Source organism: Crotalus tigris, unplaced genomic scaffold (genome assembly GCF_016545835.1).
Source record: "Crotalus tigris isolate CLP2741 ecotype Arizona unplaced genomic scaffold, ASM1654583v1 scf7180000019200.1136910, whole genome shotgun sequence".
Classification (NCBI taxonomy): Eukaryota; Metazoa; Chordata; class Lepidosauria; order Squamata; family Viperidae; genus Crotalus; species Crotalus tigris.
Window position 1 is genome coordinate 472,211 of NW_024097429.1, and position 19,188 is coordinate 491,398.

Genomic DNA, 19,188 nt, shown 5'->3' on the forward strand with positions numbered 1-19,188 from the left:
ATCCTTTCAGTATTAACTTTTTTTTAAAAAATGATATAATTTATTTAAATTTTCAAATTATACATTTAATGATAGTTACTTTTGCAAGGATTAATTTGAAGTTAAATTTGGGACTTATTTTAATGTTTTACTGTTACAAAAGATACTAAAAAAATACCCACCAATAACATTTTAGTGACTTAATAGTCTAAAAAGAAATTGGATGGAGGAATTTTGTATAAAAGTGATATTAAAGTTGGTATTTTTCTGACGAAAGAGAATGGAATATATTAAAATGCAATAATTTAAATATAATTTAAAATATTTTTCTTATAAATTTAACCATGATATATGGTCATTTGGCTATTAGACATAATTGGATCATAGCTAATTTTCCATTTATATTAATACTGGCTTTCTAAAATGTATTCTCTACCATTTTTTATTAAAATAAATTCTTAAGGAATTAATCTGGGAAAGCAAACTGTTACCTAAAATTAGTAATACAAAAATGAAAATAAAATAATTTTGGATTTTTATCAAAATCTCTAAAAATGCTTCTGAAGCAGGAGACTGGGTAAATGTGTAATTTTGATGTTTTTGAAATTATACATAATCCCATTTTTTTTCAAGTTTCCTCATAGAAATGATTATAAAGCAATTACAAGTGTTCAAATACTAAGGCTTTCATTAATACATATTACAAGTATTCTAAAGTGACAAGACTATGCAAGCAGTCCACAATATAGAAGAGAAGCATCTTTTTCATAAGATGGCAACAGATGAAGTGTAAGGTGGAATCCTGTATACAATTATTTTAGACTCTCCCACTGAACGCAGTTAAGATTACTCAGTTAAGTTTACTCAGGAAGAAAGGTGTGTTTGATACTGTTTTGGCAATTGAATGTGGATCTTTTGTTTTCTAAGACATTGTGATAACAAAAATACTGGTATGACTAATACAGTACATGCATTGCAAAATTTATTCTAGCTTCAGTTGTAGTTTGAATATAAAAGATTTGTGAAATAAAATAATTTTGAAATCTGAAGTAGAGAAATGACTTAATACTAAGATTTGTTTTTCTGGTTTTGTTTTCCTTCAAAACAGGAAGGGGATGATTATGAAGTCATTCCCAACAGCAGTTTCTGTGTTTCCAGAACAGCCTATAAAGATAATTCTTCAATATACCATATCAGTGGGAAGAAAGCAACTTTTAAAGATGTTGGGCTTTTGCTCCGAAGTCATGGTATTGACCTGGACCATAATAGGTTTCTGATTTTACAGGTACTCTCTAAAATAATTTATTACTTCATATAACTCAATATATTTTATTAGGGATTATGGCAGTTCTGTTCTGGAAGCCTCAGAGTACTATAGCAGCACATCATGATTTGTGTTTCATAATAAATATGCAAGTCATTATTTGCTGCTTTAGAATTTTAAGGAAGAAAACCAATTAAAAAGTTTCTGATATTAGATTGATTTCATGTGTTAAATAGGCATGTGGATAGAATAATTCTTATACTTGTTCCGCTGTAGCAGCACGTAAATATTGGTGTAGTAAAGATAACACCAATATTATTGTGCTGCTTAAGCGTGACAGGGATTAACCAACATTTGGGTCCTGTTACATGTCATGATAATGTCTGTAATTTTTAGTACATAATTTATTGCAAATTAATGAAATACGTTTTACTATTCTCTGTGCCTTTTTGTATTAGTAGATTAGAAATATAAAATTTTCATCCCATTCTGTAATCTTACACAAATAGTTAAACCTGTTTTTGGACAGAAGAGTGTAAGGCCTAAAATATTAATTGAGGACACAGGATTTAATAGTAAATGTAAACAGTCATATTGCTTAAATTTTCTTTCTTAGAAAAAATTTAATGTAACTTGATATTTACTAATTTCTACTTTCTGTTTCATGACGATGGCTAAATCCCTACAGTAATCACCAGGAATGAATTGTGTCAAACCTAGTTTTTTTCCTACATTATAAATTTTAAAGTAATAAGCAGGAATAAAATTAATTGAATAAATAATGACAAACAACATTTCCCTAAAATTACAAATGGTATTTTATTAAAAGGTTATGAAATAATTTTAAAATAACTAAAATTCTATTTAGAAGATTTTGAGTTTTTATTTAGTCAGAAGCAAATAGAGAAATATTGTAAAGTTTGCAGTACAGAGAAACTTATATGAATTTCAAATGCTCAAAAGTAAAGTTTGCTCCAAGACTGAGAACTTTGAACACCTCTAACATTAAGAGTTAGTATGGATTAGCTAAAAAGTCTTTGTCCATGTACAGAGGCACTTATATGTCATAGGTGACCTTTATGTGATGCCATATTCGTTTTATAGCTGCTTAAAGTTATATTAGTTGTACTATGCCATCGCTTAATTCTTAAGGAATGGGATCATGTAGGTATGCATACAATAATTTGTTTTTCTTTTTTACTAATGCTTCCCCCCTTTTTTTTTTTTAAATCAAATGCAAGCATAGCATCAGATTCTAAATCTTATAAATGTAAATCACACTGAATTTATTGTTAAAAATAAGAGTAATGATATCAAGAATTGTATCTTTCACTCAGGCCTACTCATTTAGATAGATACACACATACACAATTCTCTACAGTTTTACTGTACAAAATATGTTTCGTAATATGTGAAATATATTTCAAAATAGCATATTCTATATTTTGAGTTATTAATAGCTGGTTCCTAATTTATTCTGAAATAAAAAAGTATAACTTAACATTCATAATTTAGAGGCTTAATTTTGAAAAGGTATTTTATTCTTGATTGAGCACATACTTTCCCCATGAGAGATATAAAAATTATAAAGCACAATTTTAAAAATAAAGTAACTTCAAGTTAAGTTACGTACAGCTTTTATATGAATACAATGTATAGAGTTGGAGTCCTGCCAATATACCTTTGTGACTCTTGATAACATGAATAATTTGTAATAAGCAATATCCTTGGAAGAAATTATTTTTGATGATTATGCTTGATTTGAAAGTCAAACAATATAATTTATAGTTTTAGACTTTTAAAGTTTTTAAGCAATATCTGAGCATCCAGGCTCCCAGACTGAATTCGGTTGATTCTCCGAAACACTGTATCCTAATCAGAGAAACACTTAAAGACAGGTGGCTTTATTTTAAATCAAATGATTTAAGACTATAGTCCTATTGCACTATTCTTTGGAATTACTTTTAATAGAAAATGAGCTAACATTTAAATGAAAAAAATGTAAATGAAAAAAATGATGTAAAAAAATGATGTAAATGAAAAAAAAATAGAAATAGTATGTAGGACTGTAGTATAAACCATTAAGGAAAATAGGTAAAAATGTAAGATGTTTCTGTTTACTACTACTAATAAAGAAATGTGCATTTTAAGTGCTTTATTTTATAAAAGTTCTTGTATATTTACATTGTTGCTACATTCTTTTTCTATGATCAATCCATATTTTTAGAATATGACAGGGATAGATTGCTTGTTACCACCTTATTACAATCTTGTTGCAAGTTTAATATTGTAATTTAGAGTGCCTTTAGAAGTGCTTCAACTTTTGGGACATGCAGAGGAGATTGGAATAATAGTGAGAAATGGAATGAAGTACCATGTAATGTTTTTGCTTAGGGATGTGCCTAAGGAGTTTCTGAAATAGAATTATCAACTGCTTAACTCCTCATGGCTGATGATAAGGGATGTCGGGAACTGCGTTGGTTGACTTAATTGCACTTATGGTAATAAATCAAACATGGCAGCTTAAAATCACATTCTCAGATAGGATACATAACATTTATAGAAAGACATCTTGGTAGGTTTGCTGGGTTGACTAGGTGAACCATAGGATTTATTTTGGAGCTGGAATTGATTATGACTCTGTGGCCTTTGGCTAATAGAATTAGGATCATAACAGGTTTTGGCTAGAATCCAAAATAGCCCATACATAAAAGGAAAAGGTTTCTCTGAGGGAAGGATGTCCAGATTTTTATTCAGGTTGCAGTTTACATTGTTGAATGTCCACAATGGTGACTGTGAAGAACAATAAGAGAATGCAAAAAAAGATTATCTAATATCTAAAACCTCTTGGATCCCAACCAAAACGTACTAAGTATGCTATATTATGTCTGATTAGAAGTAAGGGTTTTTTCCAGTTGTTATTTCTTTATGCTGATCAGCAGGATTGGCACTCTACTATCTACCTAGTACTATGGAGAGAATAATGATTCAGTTTTAAGTTAATTAATTGGAGGATTTGAATTAATACTTTTGTGCTAAAGTTACTATATATTTTGCTTTGTCTGCTTCTTAATGAAGTTTAATGTTACATTTACAAGATTACATTAAGTTTAATATAAACCAGATTTAAAAATACTATATTTAAATATTTTATAAAACTTTTAAAATTTTAGAAAAACTTCCAATAAGTTTAGTTGGCAGGTTTCAATGTTCCTGTTCTGCTAAATAATTTATAAATGTCATAAATATAATATGTTAAAGTGTTGCATTTTTGAAGAGCAAGTTATTTTGGTTTAAAACTTAAATAAAAACACTTTTAAAATGATATTTATTAAATGGGAAAATATAATTGGATTATATTATTGTATATTGTATTGTAAAATAATATATTATTGTATATTTTAGCCAAATTAAACATGTGTAGCATTATTGGGTTTTTCCCTCAATTAAACAAAACCAGGACATAAATAATTTATTGAAATTGGCAGTCCGTCAAATGCAAAACCTTTGACTGGATTGTGTCCAGGGCATTTTGATAATTCCTGCTGTCCAATGTATATGTCCAGTACAAAACTTTTGTTAGCTGTTTATATTTGCAAAGATGTATTTAAGCCCTAATTATATAATAAGACTTAGGAGTATGTCTTATTGAATTCATCTGGGCTTAGTTATAAGTCATTAGAAAGAATCATATAATGTAACTATCAGAAGGGGCTTTTGAGATAATCTATTCCAGCCCCCTGCAGCTAGCCCTGTAAAAGTATTCCCATTAGATGAACTCTATTTAAAACCCTCCAACATGAGAAAATATGTTACCTCTTGAGACATTCTGTTCTGTTTTTGAACACTTACATTTTTTTTCTTGATGTCCAATCTAAATGTACCCTTTTGTAATTTTAATTCACTATTTTTTATCCTGTCTTCTGGAAAACAGCAGTTCTGCCTTGGCTTCTACATGGTAGCCCCTCAGATTGTAAGAGACAGATATGTAGATATTTTTCTCTATCATCTTGTCTTTTTCAAGATTAATTTGCTATGTTTTGCCATCTAGGTTCTTTACTATCTTGGTTGCTATGTCTTTCTAGAATTGGATGTATAACTGTATCTGTATTTTTTTTCTAATTCAATGTTTTATATTCACCACTTCTAAATAAGATGTAATGTGATCAAATGTAGCTTTCCACAATAAAATTGTGTTTGAAAAACACTATTCCGAAGGATGTGGTATAACTTTATTAAGTCAGTTTACACAGAGCCCACCTGTTAAATGAAAGCTTTTTGCTGGTTATCTTTTGTTTCCAGATGTATATCTGCAGGTTCCCTAATTCTTAAAATATGGGTATATGGGGTGTGTGTGTGTGTGTGTGTGTGTGTGCGCGCGCGCGCACACACACACACACACACATTAAAGGTATGCATAAAATGGAAAATGTGTTTTGTTTTAAATGTAAAACAAACTTTGAGCATTCTCCTACTATTCTGAATAGTTTGTGTAGCAGCCTGCCTGGTTCTTATCTTCCCACTGCCTGCCTCCTTGCTCATCTCTGTTAGTGCCACCAAATTCCTGCAGAAATCCAATCAGTAAGGAATATTAATAAGAGTGCAAATATTCTACTGGTCCATTTGTCCCTGACATTCTTAATCTACCTTCTACTTCCACTGATTGCTCAGTCCTGCTTTTATCCTCTCAACAATTTCTGGCTGGAACAACTCTTCCATTTCAAAAACAAAATAACCTAGTTTCAATCTGTATACAGAGAACACTTCCTAATTTTGGTGTGGACCATCCAATACGCACTTATATGTTGCTCATATGCAGCTCTTTTTAACCATGAGCAATAAAGGATTCATATCAAATTTAGGAATCCTTTATGTCTAATAATGTAATCTGAAAAGATTACAAGTTATGCTGAAGCTTTATTCAGTTTAAACATGACCACATAGCCATAAATTGTTGGATTTCATTAAAATTGATAAGCATGTTCTTAACTTTTTTCCATAGAGTTAAATTATCTGAAAATGCTGATTGTGATCAGATTATATAATTTTGTTTCTATTGTAATCTGATTATAAGAGAAAAATAAATATTCCTATAAAAAAGAATAGGAAATTTTGTCATATTGTGTAAATATTTTAATAATTTTATTGTTTTTCTTTAAAATCTGAATATACCATTTTAGTATCTTTTCCTATTTTAAACATCTTTTCCTATTTTAAAAACAATTACCCTACTGTAAATTATAATTACTATTTCTGTAAAATTAACATTTTTGCTTCAAACTAAAATACAGAATCTATAAATTTAAATAGACACAAAAAGTTTAGTGGATCAGAACTGTGCTACAATCAGAATTTTCTCACTTCCAATATGTATATTCAACTGTATTTAGAACTTTTTAAAAAAATTCTTTGGGAACTTACCACACTTCCCTCTATATGATATAAGTAAAATTTTTCCTGTATATGTGTGTGTCTGTGTATGTCAGAAACAGGACTGTACAAATCTTAAAAGAAACTATGGAAAAATTATTTTTGAGTATCTGCAGTGTTATATACTAGAATCTTGAGAAATATAGTATTGTTGACATCCAAACATTTAAAAAAAAATTCCAAGAATTTCATCATTTTCTTCTAAGTGCAAATAAGATATGAAGTATGTTATCTGAGTCATTCAAATTCAGTTGATCTGAAAAACTGTTTCTGTTTCTCTTAGTATAAATGTCCCCTCCCCAAAATCCAAATATTTCCCATTTTTGTTGCTAATTATCAACAGCAGAAGTGACATATTTTATGGTTTAGAATATACTCATCCCCAATATATTTTCCTATCATCCTGGGAAGAAATATTATTCAAAATGTGCTAGTAGGTCTTAAAGGAACTCATTTGTATCTGCAAATTCTTAGGTTGCTATCCTCAATTATATACACAGACACCTGCCAATAGTCCTATACAACAACAGTTATTGTACTGTAAGGTTATTTCTCAGATCTGTACTTTTATAGATGCATACTTTTAAGTATTACTTAAACTGAAAAGGAATTATTTGTTATAGTATTTTTTTAAGAATCTTTACTAAATCGAAAAATAGTCCATTATATATGGTTATTATGAAAACTAGGACATAATCCAGATAAATATTATTTCAGGAATATTTATTGAAAATACTGAAGCTGTAACATACCACTTATTTTTGTAAAAGCAGTTATCAAGAAGTCCAGTCATGTTTCATCCTGACTTATGACCAAAATTCCAGGCCCAATTGTGATCATAAATCAAGGATTACTTGAATGATGGGTTATTTGTTATTCTTGAATTTACATATTAAACTACAATGGTCTACTAAGAATATTCTTACTATAATATTTAAATACTATAATAAAATTGGTTTATTCATTCTATAGTTGTGATTTTAATGGGAGTTAAAATACATTCTGAACAATATAATTTGCAGATTGGTGGATCAGTTATATTTAAAGATAGTAGAACAGAAGCTACAAACTTCAAATGAAATTAATATGTACTTCATTGCTGGCTGGATTGCGGTTGCCAGTATAATTGTATCATAACTTGCCTTCAGCAACAGCTAGCTGCTAATTTTTAATTAAAAATATGTAGTTTTAGCCTTTAAACTATTGTCTACACTACTATAAGAATTTGTGGGGCAGCCCTTGACAATAGCTTGCAAACTTCAGGTGGCACTTCTCCCTTTGCTGAAATACTTATGCTGGTGCTCTTTGGGTTCAATTTAATGGTTTTTTTTAGTCTACCTTGTAGTATCAGGTCTTCAGTGGAGCTCCTTTTGCAAGTATGTCGTATGCTTAATATAGATAGACAACAAACTGTAGATAGATTTGAGCTTGAAGTGCACATGGAGACACACCAACTGAGAATCCTTGACAGAAACATGTAAGAAACTTGGGAAAGCACATGACTTGAAAAAAGATATTACATAATGCTTTGTGCAAACATAAGTACTAGCATCCTGTTATGTATCTTTTCAATTAAGATTTTCTTGCGTTGGTATACAAGTATTTTTTGGTCGTTATATTTGCAATTTTGGTTAAAGCTCTTGAAGATTCTTTTTATTAAATACCTTGTAGGGAGAAGTTGAACAAATAGCAATGATGAAACCAAAAGGGCAGAATGAGCATGATGAAGGCATGCTTGAATATTTAGAAGATATAATAGGATCAGGACGATTGAAAGAGCCTATTCAAATATTATGTCGAAGAGTGGAGATATTAAATGAACAGAGAGGTGAGAAGGTGAGACTTTAAATTAATAAATTATTCTATAGTTTTAATTTTATTTAAATTATAAATGTAAACTTAAATTATAAATCTAAGAAACCATTGAGTATTATGTTTGTCATATACTATGCAATGCAACTGATTTTTTTCTGAATTGCAACAACCTTGAATGCTGTAAAAGTGAAGTATCTGGAAAGTTCTTCCTTTCATGTGGAATTAACTGCATGCAAACTCAAGCTAAACCCTTTATGATTTTTATATAGTGAATTTGTGAAAACTAATTAAGTAGGTGTAGCTATTGCAAAATAGCTTAAATCTATATGTTCTGTCTAGTTAAATAGAGTTAAAATGGTGGAAAAGGAAAAAGATGCCTTGGAAGGAGAACGGAATAAAGCAGTTGAATTTCTTTCTTTGGAAAACAAAATGTTTAAAGAAAAAAATAAAATCTGTCAATACTACATGTAAGTAGCATCATTTTGGAAAAGATGGGATGGAATGGATTAAATGAGCATATATGAACATATATCTACTCAAATATGTGTTTAGTTTATATTTATGGAAACATTAAATGTGGAAGATTTATTTTCCTATAGTAGTTTGCTTAGATAGCTAGTAAAACCTACAATATGTCTGAGAGAAAAAAAATATTGTTCTGAGCCCAGAACAGGACAGCTTTATTAGAAATATTTCAGTGGAATGTTCTGAGTTGATTGTATTCCAACATAACAAAACTCAAAATGTGTTGAATGTTCAATCATATATAACATAGAAACTTGAAACAAGTCTCTTATTTCTTTGTTTTTCATCCTTGAGACACAAAAATTGATATATGAGACTACTGTGTGTTATATGCTACCTAGGAGTTGTTTATAAAGTATATTATAAAACCCTTTTTAAAATCCCAGCAGTAAATAAATTCCAAGTGACAAGTAAACTGGAAAGATTTTTTTTTTTTACTGCCTGGCCTGCCTGCACAGATAACCATAGAAATCAACTCAGCAAAGAAGCAGTAGAATTTACTTCAACAATTAATGTCAACAGAGCAGAAGCACATTTCTTTGGTTGTATGTGGCTTTTCCTAATGTGCAAGCTAAAACTGTATAGTTTTCAAATTTCTGAGCTTTCCTGCAAAGCTGAATGTCAATGATAAATTTAGGTTCATCAGTCTGAAATAGCAACAGTTTCTACAGTGCAAATGCACAATGTTCAAATTTGCATTTGATAACCTGCTTAAAAAAGCACAATGCATTTAGAATACATTGAGATAGCACCTAAGACATATTACAGCTAATGAATTCTATAGTAGCAAATTTAAAAAGAGCAGTAGTTATCTATGAAATGTGATAGTATGTGCTGAAATGACTTTTCTTCACCTGACATTACCTAAATATAACCATTAGTGACACATATGAAATGCAAAGTTTGCTATTTATAGGCTGATCTTTCCAACTCACCATAGCTTGAAATTATTAAAAAAAAAACTGGGTTATTAGATCATTAGAAGGAATGTGGAATGAAATATCCTGTAAGCTCTGAATAAGTTTGGAACGTTTCAACCAGCTGTTTCAAAACTGTAAGCTTTACACACTTCTGATAGAAATTGTATTATTTCCTATTCTACCAAGCTACCAGTTATGATGATGTATTTTAGTGTAATATTGGTACATTTGGTTGGTTTGGTTTCTGTAATTATTACAATGTGTATGTTTTATTGTGCATTGTTTTTGGCACTAATTGGTTAAATAAAAAGTTTTCAAAAAATAATTTTGGACTACACCCATAGTTCAGTTAAAGTATGTGAAATGTTAAAGTATATGTTCTATTTAATGCACTTCAACCAAAGATAGGAAATATATTGGGTTTGATCAGTATTTGGGCTTACTTACACTTTGCTAAGGAGTGTGAAAAAAATGAGTAAATTACTCATTTCATTGGAGTAGGTTATGAGATGGATGTCAAATAAATTTTATAATTAAATACTTTCCATTCAAACAATGGAATTTAATTGCCAATAGTGGAGTCCAGATTTAACCCATTGCTTTTATAAATCTCCTTACACTGGGCAATGAATCCAATGTAGGGCACTAGGTTTGCTTTGACTTTGTATATTTCAAAGCAGTCAGGTGACTTTAGATAAGATCAATTTTATCCAATATCAGATGCCTTCTTTCTTTCTTTCTTTCTTTCTTTCTTTCTTTCTTTCTTTCTTTCTTTCTTTCTTTCTTTCTTTCTTTCTTTCTTTCTTTCTTTTTCTTCTTTTTTTTTTTTTTTTTTAGTTATGAATTACAGAAGCGGATATATGACCTGGAAGCACAGAAAGGAAAAATACATGAAGACACCAAAGAAGTTAATGAGAAGAGCAGCAAACTGGCAGATGAAATGAGAGATAAGAATGAGGCTCTGAAAGAAGTAGAAAAGTAAGCATTAATTTTTCTATTATTTGGCAAAATGTAACAATATTTGAAAGAGTGCTGTACTTGTTCTATTTGCTGTTCATCACTGGTGCATTTTTTATCTTTTGTAAAAATGATGAAAATAAAATTCATTGGATCATTTGAGGGTTTCTCAAACTGAAGTGTACCTCCCATGGGGAAGTATAGCTAGAGTTCAGGAGAGGCATAAAGAAATTAGTTTGTTAGATCTTTCTCAAAGTTCCATTGTATTGTGTTCATTTTGGTGTTTGTATTTTTAACAAGGTGTGTACAATAAGATTACAATAAAGGGGTGTGTGGACATAAAAGGAACACCTGGATTATGTTCTTATTCTAATACAATGGTTGTTGATATATTTACTTTTTTTAGGAAACTCAATGAAATCACAGCATTTATTGAAGAAAATAAAAATAGATTTACCCAGCTAGATCTGGAGGATGTTCAGTTAAGGGAAAATCTAAAACATGCAAAAAGCAAATCAAAAAAACTAGAGAAGCAGCTTCAGAAGGATAAAGAAAAGGTATAACTGCAATATCATTATGGCTTTTCAAGGGGAAAAATCTATTTAGTTGCCTCTAGATTGTATAATGTAAAAATATGTTGAATATATGGCATTATTTCCAGAAAGACGAATCCTGCTGCTGCAGTTAGAACCTATGAAAGTTTTGTGATCATAGCTGTATTCCTTTCTATGACTTTTCTCTCTTTGTTCTGTTCTGTCCCAATTTCTTCAATCAGGGAATTAATATTTTATTCCCATATCCTAATGCAGTTATGACTACAAAAGATAGATTATTTAAAAGTTTGCTACTCTAGCCCACTCTCAACTTAGACCAGTGCTTCTCAATTATTTTCTGTCATGCCCCCCTAGGAAGAAGAAAACATTTCGCGCCCTCCGCGCGACTGTAAATAGTATCATTTGTCTATAAAATTGTTATAAATACACCTCTGCATAACACTGTATCCTTATTAACGTATATGAGAATAAAAAAAGAAAGAAATGTGGATCAATTTACAACAAAGAATAGCTTTATTAACTGTAGCAGAAAAGATTTAAAGGAGCACAATATTAAAAAAAACTTTAACCTGCAAAACAAAAATATATAAAATAATTTGAGCTGATTTTTTAATCAGAGGTGATGTCTGGATTAATGGCTACAATGAGCACGTTTTTCAATGCATAGCTTTTCGAAGCGGGGTTTGAAGCAGGACACAGCAACTCTCAGCTCCTTCTCAATGTGTAGCCGAGACCTGTATTTTTTTTCTGTACAGACGACCGATTTCCGGGTCTAAAAGTCACATGGGCGGGTTTGGCCAATCAGGATAGAGCATCATGTCTATCCAATCGGATCCTTTGCATGTGTCACGTGCGTTGGCGGTCATGTTGTCCTCCGCGTCAGGCTGCTACTGGGGCTGCGCTGGGACAATCTTCAGTGTTCGCGCCGCGCTGCTCCCTCTCTTCAGCTCTAGAGTTGCTGGGCAACCAATGCCGTGTGGGACGCCGCTTGCGAGTGAGTCGGATGATTCGATCTAGAAATCCAATATGACAGTATTTGCCGAGGTCAAACGAGCCCCCCTTTACGGAGCCTTGCGCCCCCCCTGGGGGCGCGCCCCACTATTTGAGAAGCACTGACTTAGACAATCTTTCGAAGGCTTTATTTCTTTATCTGTAGGCATGTGGTTTTAGGCAGATTCTATATATATAATAAAGTTAACATTAGTATTTGATAACATTTTTAGGATTACATCCAAACTTTAAATAATATAAACTGAATAAACATCACTAAGTTATATCTAGTAGCCATTTAAATAAAACTTGTTCAAAATATTTTTTAACTTTTCCATACTCTATTTATGAAAATTATCTTCAGAGAATCAGGAAAATTATATAATGGTGGAATTTTACTATATATATAGCAATTTATTTAATGAAATAATTTGTGATATTAATTTACAGTTAATATCTGCCTTATAATATTCCAAACCTCTCACAATAGTTAAGAAAGATATTAAATAATTTATTTTGTAGTCAAGTAGTCTTTAAATTAAACTATTTTAGCATGAGTATATTAAAGTGACCAAAAACACCCAACTCCAAACTAAACAAACTTCCTGGAATAAGAAGTTGCAAAATCTGGATTATTCCCCTGAGAAGATTCCTCCATATCATAAGCCAAGAACAGTTTAATTTTTAGGCTGTGTTCATACTTGATTCAGTTTATCTCCTTTGGGAAACATAACTACATACAGTAATTACTATGAAATCTCTTATTAGCCTAATCTCAATACAATGGACTGCATGAATTGGAACCAAATATCTAAAGTGATTTGTGTAGTGACATGCATCATTTACACAATGACATCATTCAAATGAAGTCATTAGTTGACATTTGTATCCATTTGTGTGATGTCATTATTCAAATGACACAGTTACTTTGATGTCATTTGTGTTTTAAGAGGAATTCTTGACCAGCAGACATTTCTTCCATGAGGTAGTTCAAGGAAAAGAGGTTTCACTTATGGTTTCTATATAGTTCATTCTTTTGGTTAGGTTTTATATTTACGTTTATGTAAATATTTATATGGCATGCATATAGCTTTTGCTGCAAAAACATGGAAATACATCTGCATTAAGGCAAAGTTACTGTAAAATGTTTAGACTAGTTACTATTTCTGGCAAACCAATTATTAATGATGTAATGTGACTCTGAATGAGTGAAGTATTATGAACTAGATAATCCTGTTACCCACTGGGTTATCCTTTGAAAGAATGATAGTGCAGTCTGATTATAAGTGAAATAAACATTAAATTTTAGGCTGATCATATGTGTTTTACCCAATGCTGGATAGCCTTTGATAATCTAAGAAGATTATATATCATAAAGATAATTGTAGTGGCAAACAAACTTTAATAATGACTCAACATATAAATGATCACAGGCAGGCTTCCCTGTTTGATTTTGCTTATAGAAAACTAGCAGGGCACATTGGAGAACATGTGACTGGGGACACTGAACAGTCACAAATTGGTGAATAAACTGTCTAAACCAGTGCTTCTCAACGTTTGTGTGACGGCGACCCCCGTCACACAAATGTGCCGTGCATGCGCGGTGCGCATGCGTGGCACCGCCCCCGAGGGGGGAAAATGGCGGATCGCCTTGTTTGGCGACCCCCGAGAAATGGTCGATCGACCCCAAATGGGGTCGCGACCCATAGGTTGAGAACCGCTGGTCTAAACTCTGGAATTTTCAACTCCACCTGAATTTTTATGCATTCTTTAAGTTAGCTGATTTTATGTACCTTGATTTAAAATTTATTGCACTGTAATGCAGCATTTGGACAAAGCAGGATACAGATAAGTAGAGTGAAAGTTTTAGTACTGTAAGTATATAGATAAAATGTCTTGAGGAAAGAAGTACAACAGCATAGAATTCCTGTCTGTTTTAGGATGCATTCTGCAAAAATTGTGCTATATATTGTTATTCATGAATAGGGTATGCTTGCTGCATAAATTATAATGTGTACAAATTCATCTGATCTTTAGATACTACGTATGTTTTTTGATAAAGACAACTAATGAGCAATATCCAAAGCTACATAACTAGGCTTCTTTTTGCTTGTAGGGACTTATTCTTCTAATCTTTACATTTTCAAAATGTCTCCTAATCTTCCAAATAGGTTTGGATGATTCTAAAGAATCTGATTGTAAATTTTCATAAAACTTTTTTAAAAGTAGGGAATTGTTCCATTGAAAAACTAATGTTAGACTTCTCATAGATAGAAGACTTCAGAACTGTACCTGCTAGCAGTGAATCTGCAATTACTGAAGCAACGGCTAAGAGAGGAATTCAAGAAAAAGAAAAAGAAAAACTGGAAGAAAAACTAAAAGAAGTTATGGACAGTCTTAAAAAAGAAACTCAAGGACTGCAGAAAGAGAAAGCGGTTTGTATTAAATCTATCTATCTATCTCTTAAAAATAGTATTTTGTTTTTGCCCATTCAAATAACAGTAAATTCCCAGCAATCAATTATATAATGAAATACAGTTGTCCATATTCTTTTGATTACTATGGTACTATATTTTATTTCTTGGAAATATGTTGCAGCATTAATGTAGTCAGTGTATGGTTCTTTTTTAAAAAAAATTTTAAGGACAGATTGAATGATTATGAGATGACAATTGTATATGTAGATACATATACAGAAAACTGGAGTTTTGAAACAGCTGGATTTTAAAAAAATATCAAGCCCATGGATTATGCTTATTATTTATACTGCACTGGTGAGACCACACTTAGAATACTGTGTCCAGTTTTGGTCACTAGGTACAAAAAAGATGTTGAAATCCTAGAAAGAGTGCAGAGAAGAGCAACGAAGATAAGGGGTATGAAGGCTGAATCGCACAATGAACAATTGAGGGAACTAGATAGATCTAACCCAGGGGTCTGCAACCTTAAACACTCAAAGAGCCACTTGGACCCGTTTCCCAGAGAAAAGAAAACACTGGGAGCCGCAAAACTAGGAGGGAGCTTGATTGAAGAGTTTAATTAAAAAGAAATAGAGGCTGCTGTGCATGAGTTCTCTCTTTCCTCTCTCTCTTTCCTTTCTCCCTCTCTTTCTCTCTTCTCTTTCCTCTCTCTCTCTTTCTGTCTTTCTCTCTTTCCTCTCTCTATTTCCTCTCTTACTCACTCGCTCTCTCTCCCTCTCTTTCCTTTCCCTTCCCTCTCTCCTTTCCCTCTCTCTTTCTCTCTCTCCCCCCCTCCCTCTCTCCGATCTGCTCACCTGGCAAGCTGGCTTCAGGCTGTTCTCCAACAAGCTGACATACATTCTTATTGAGCTGGCTCTTCTGCCCTTCTTGCTTCCTGCAGAGACGCAGACAAGGCAGGAGCTCCACCCAATAAGCTTGTCAGCTCGTCAGAGAACAGCGTAAGGACACCCCCCTTTTTACACACACAGAGGAGGGGGGACGCAAGTGCCTCTCTCTGTCTCGGTCTCTGTCTGCAAATGGCAGAGGAGGCTGGGAGCTGCAGGAAAAGGCTCAAAGAGCTATATGTGGCTCCAGAGCCGCGGGTTGCCGACCCGTGGTCTAACCTAACAAAGAGAAAGATTAGGGGTGATATGATAACAGTCTTCCAGTAATTTACAACTTTTCTCACTACATTTGTTAAGTGAATCACTGCTGTTCTTAAATTAGTAACACAGTTGTTAAGTGACTTTGCTTGTCAGAAGGTCGCAAAAGGGGATCGATCACATGATTACGGGACATTGCAAGTGTCATAAATGTGAGTTAATTGCCAAGTGTCTGAATTTTGATCACGTGGGATGCTGTGATGGTCATAAGTTTGAAAAATGGCCATAAGCCTCTTTTTTCAGTGCTGTTATAACTTTGAACGGTCACTAAGCGAACTGTTGTAAGTTGAGAATTACCTGTAGTGTAGGTAGTTCTCAATCTCTGGTGTGCTTGATTGTCCTTCATTCCTTGTCTTCTCTAATTAGTTCCAGCTAATGGCAGTAAGGATGATATTTGTGTAGGATACTTGGCCAATGCACTTTCATGGGAAGGAATTTGAAAAAAAAATCAATTGCAGGATGTTGGAATCCGCTTAGAATATTCAAAACAGCCCTTTTAATCTCAAAACATTGTGCACACTTATATCTTAATAGAATGACATTTGGCAGAAATTGTTATGGAAAGTTGAAATCCACAGATATATTAATTTCTATAGTAAGACAAATCTATTCGTTTTTCCCCTGCCTCTCTCTTCAGGATAAAGAAAAAGAACTAATGGAATTCAGCAAAACAGTTAATGAAGCACGTTCAAATTTTGACATGGCCAAGTCAGAACTTGATTTGTATCTTAGTTGTCATAATACTGCTGTATCTCAGCTAAAAGCAACAGAAGATGCTCTTCAGACTGCTTCAGGGACACGTAAGGAAAGATTAACTGCTATCAAAGAATTGGAATCAAAATTACCTCAAACAGAGAATGAACTCAAGAAGGTCAGATTTTATTAAAATATTTTTGAGTATTTGAAATGTTTAACTTCATTTGTGATGTTCTAGAAATCTGGGGTGGATAATTTTTTGACATCAAAAACTGTGCTTTAAAAATAAATATTTTTAAAACAGATATTGTCTTTTAACATTTAGGAATGTAGTCATTGATGTGATCTTGTGGGAGTGGAAAGAACCAAACTTGGGGCCATTTTTGGGTCACAGGCTTGCAAATTCTGCATCAGACAATTGAGGGCTGTACATTTCACTTAGTGTTTACTCCCATGTGTCCTTCATGATTCATTTTTACCTTCTTAATGACAGAGTTTCTGATGCTGGAAAGAATTAGTCTCAAGAATGATGAGAGGGTTTTGTTTTTTTTTTTTTTCAAATTTTAATTTTAGCTCCTTTATTCTCAAGGGGAAATCTGAAAGCCTGGAATGTTAGAGATACTATCTCAGGATGCATAGAATATCAACTCTATTCTTCATAAAGAATAAAAGTGAAATTGGCCTGAAGCTCAACTAAATCTAATAAACTGAATTAATCTTCAGATGTACTCTAAACAAACATTTAAACTGTCATGTGTTAGTTTCCTTTGCTGATTTGCTTAGGAACCAGTATATGTTATCCTGAATTAAAGATAAATGTCCAGAAATATACCTCAATATATGTACCTAATTGTGAATCTTGACTCACGTATCACAGCAGTAACATCTCATCAGTCATGATTGAGACCATTCTTTGGGAGTGGGGGGGGGAGTTGGCCAATGTTTTATACTTTTTTCTTTAACTTATGACTTAACATAGTATCTACTGCAAAAAAAAAAAATTTTTTTTTTGCCTATTCTAGAAGGAGGCTTGAATTCATCTGCCCACTTGTCTTTCATGACTCTTTCCTTAGTTATTCTAATTTATTTTGCATGCACAATATACATTCAGGCAGCTTGTCTGAGTTTGTGGTCCTATCCTTATACACATCCACACATTAACCGATACACAACAGTCAGGGTGATTGTTTGTTCTGCTATATTTTAGAAAGTCAGATGACTGTTATTGCTTCAAATTACGAGATCTGTGAAGTATGGATATTTCACACATTTCTGGGTCTCCCTTTAGTCAGCCATAACAGGTTTTAACAACTTCCCCAATACCCTAAATTTATTGGTCTGCAAAGCAAATCATGTCTTCTATATTCTAGTACAGTGGTTGCCAACCTTTCCCTAGAATGCTTCTGATATATTCTCGCGCCCCTTACAAAAGTTTGAAATAACAACAACTATGCATATACATTATAATTTTGAAAACCCAAGTTTTCACACTTCCTGGAATATCTCACACCCCTGATTGGGAACCCCTGTTTTAGTATAAGCTAGAATAGTAGTATCAGTTCGCTGGTGAAGAAATGCTGTTATTCATCCTATATGTTGCCTATCTATACATTATAATTATAAGAATTAAGGTTGCTTCCCTATAGATCAGCGGTTCTCAACCTGTGGGTCAGGACCCCATTTGGGGTTGAATGACCATTTCATGGGGGTCACCAAACAACGCAGTCCGCCATTTTTTTCCCCCTTTTCCTTAGCTGTGCTACTCCCTTTTATTCTATTGGCTTTTGAAAGCCAATAGAATAGACTCTCTTAAATAGAGTTTAATTCTATTGGCTTTCAAAAGCCAATAGGAATTGTCCAGGCTGTGTCTGCCCTGCTGAGACCGCCAAAAGTCTCATTCTGCAAACGGTGCTGCAAGTTGTCTGCAGCGAAGGCGAGCTGTCTGGAAGTTTCCACCCCTCCCTGCTGAGCAACTACTAAAAATGTAAGTAAAAGAGGGCCAGGGTGGGAGGTGGGAGGCCGGCAGGCGCAGGGAGGGTTGCTGGTGCATGTGGGGCCCGGTGGGTGCCTTACCTCCCTTGGGCTGGGCCAGCTGGTGGCCCAGCCAGTGGTCGCCCTGCCACTTGCCAGCTACGCCTCGGCCGGCGCAGGGAGCAGCACCATGCATGCGCGGTGCTCCCGGGCAGGGAAAGTCCTCGACTTATGACCGGTTGGGTAGTCCTCGACTTACGACCGGTTGGATAGAGCTTGACTTACAACCGGTTGGGGGTCGCGGCATTAAAAAGGTTGAGAACCACTGCTATAGATTCTCTATTTTTTACCAGAAATGGAGCAAAATAAGGGGCTCAAATGCAACTGAATCCTCAGATTCTCAAATATATCTAGTAGGTGGTTTCTGATAGAAGAAAATATTTGTAGCTTAGGATTGAACTGTGG

At 33.1% G+C, this 19,188-nt stretch overlaps 1 protein-coding gene across 1 annotated transcript in view; it reads left to right on the plus strand.

The window, feature by feature from the left end:
• Positions 1-19,188, plus strand: part of SMC4 (structural maintenance of chromosomes 4) — a 44,390-nt gene that overhangs the window by 4,101 nt on the left and 21,101 nt on the right. The window contains exons 6-12 of the mRNA XM_039361096.1: positions 1,088-1,264; positions 8,345-8,509; positions 8,828-8,955; positions 10,771-10,911; positions 11,297-11,447; positions 14,705-14,869; positions 16,694-16,927. Coding sequence (XP_039217030.1) covers positions 1,088-1,264; positions 8,345-8,509; positions 8,828-8,955; positions 10,771-10,911; positions 11,297-11,447; positions 14,705-14,869; positions 16,694-16,927 — 1,161 coding nt within the window. The remainder of the gene's footprint in view (positions 1-1,087; positions 1,265-8,344; positions 8,510-8,827; positions 8,956-10,770; positions 10,912-11,296; positions 11,448-14,704; positions 14,870-16,693; positions 16,928-19,188) is intronic.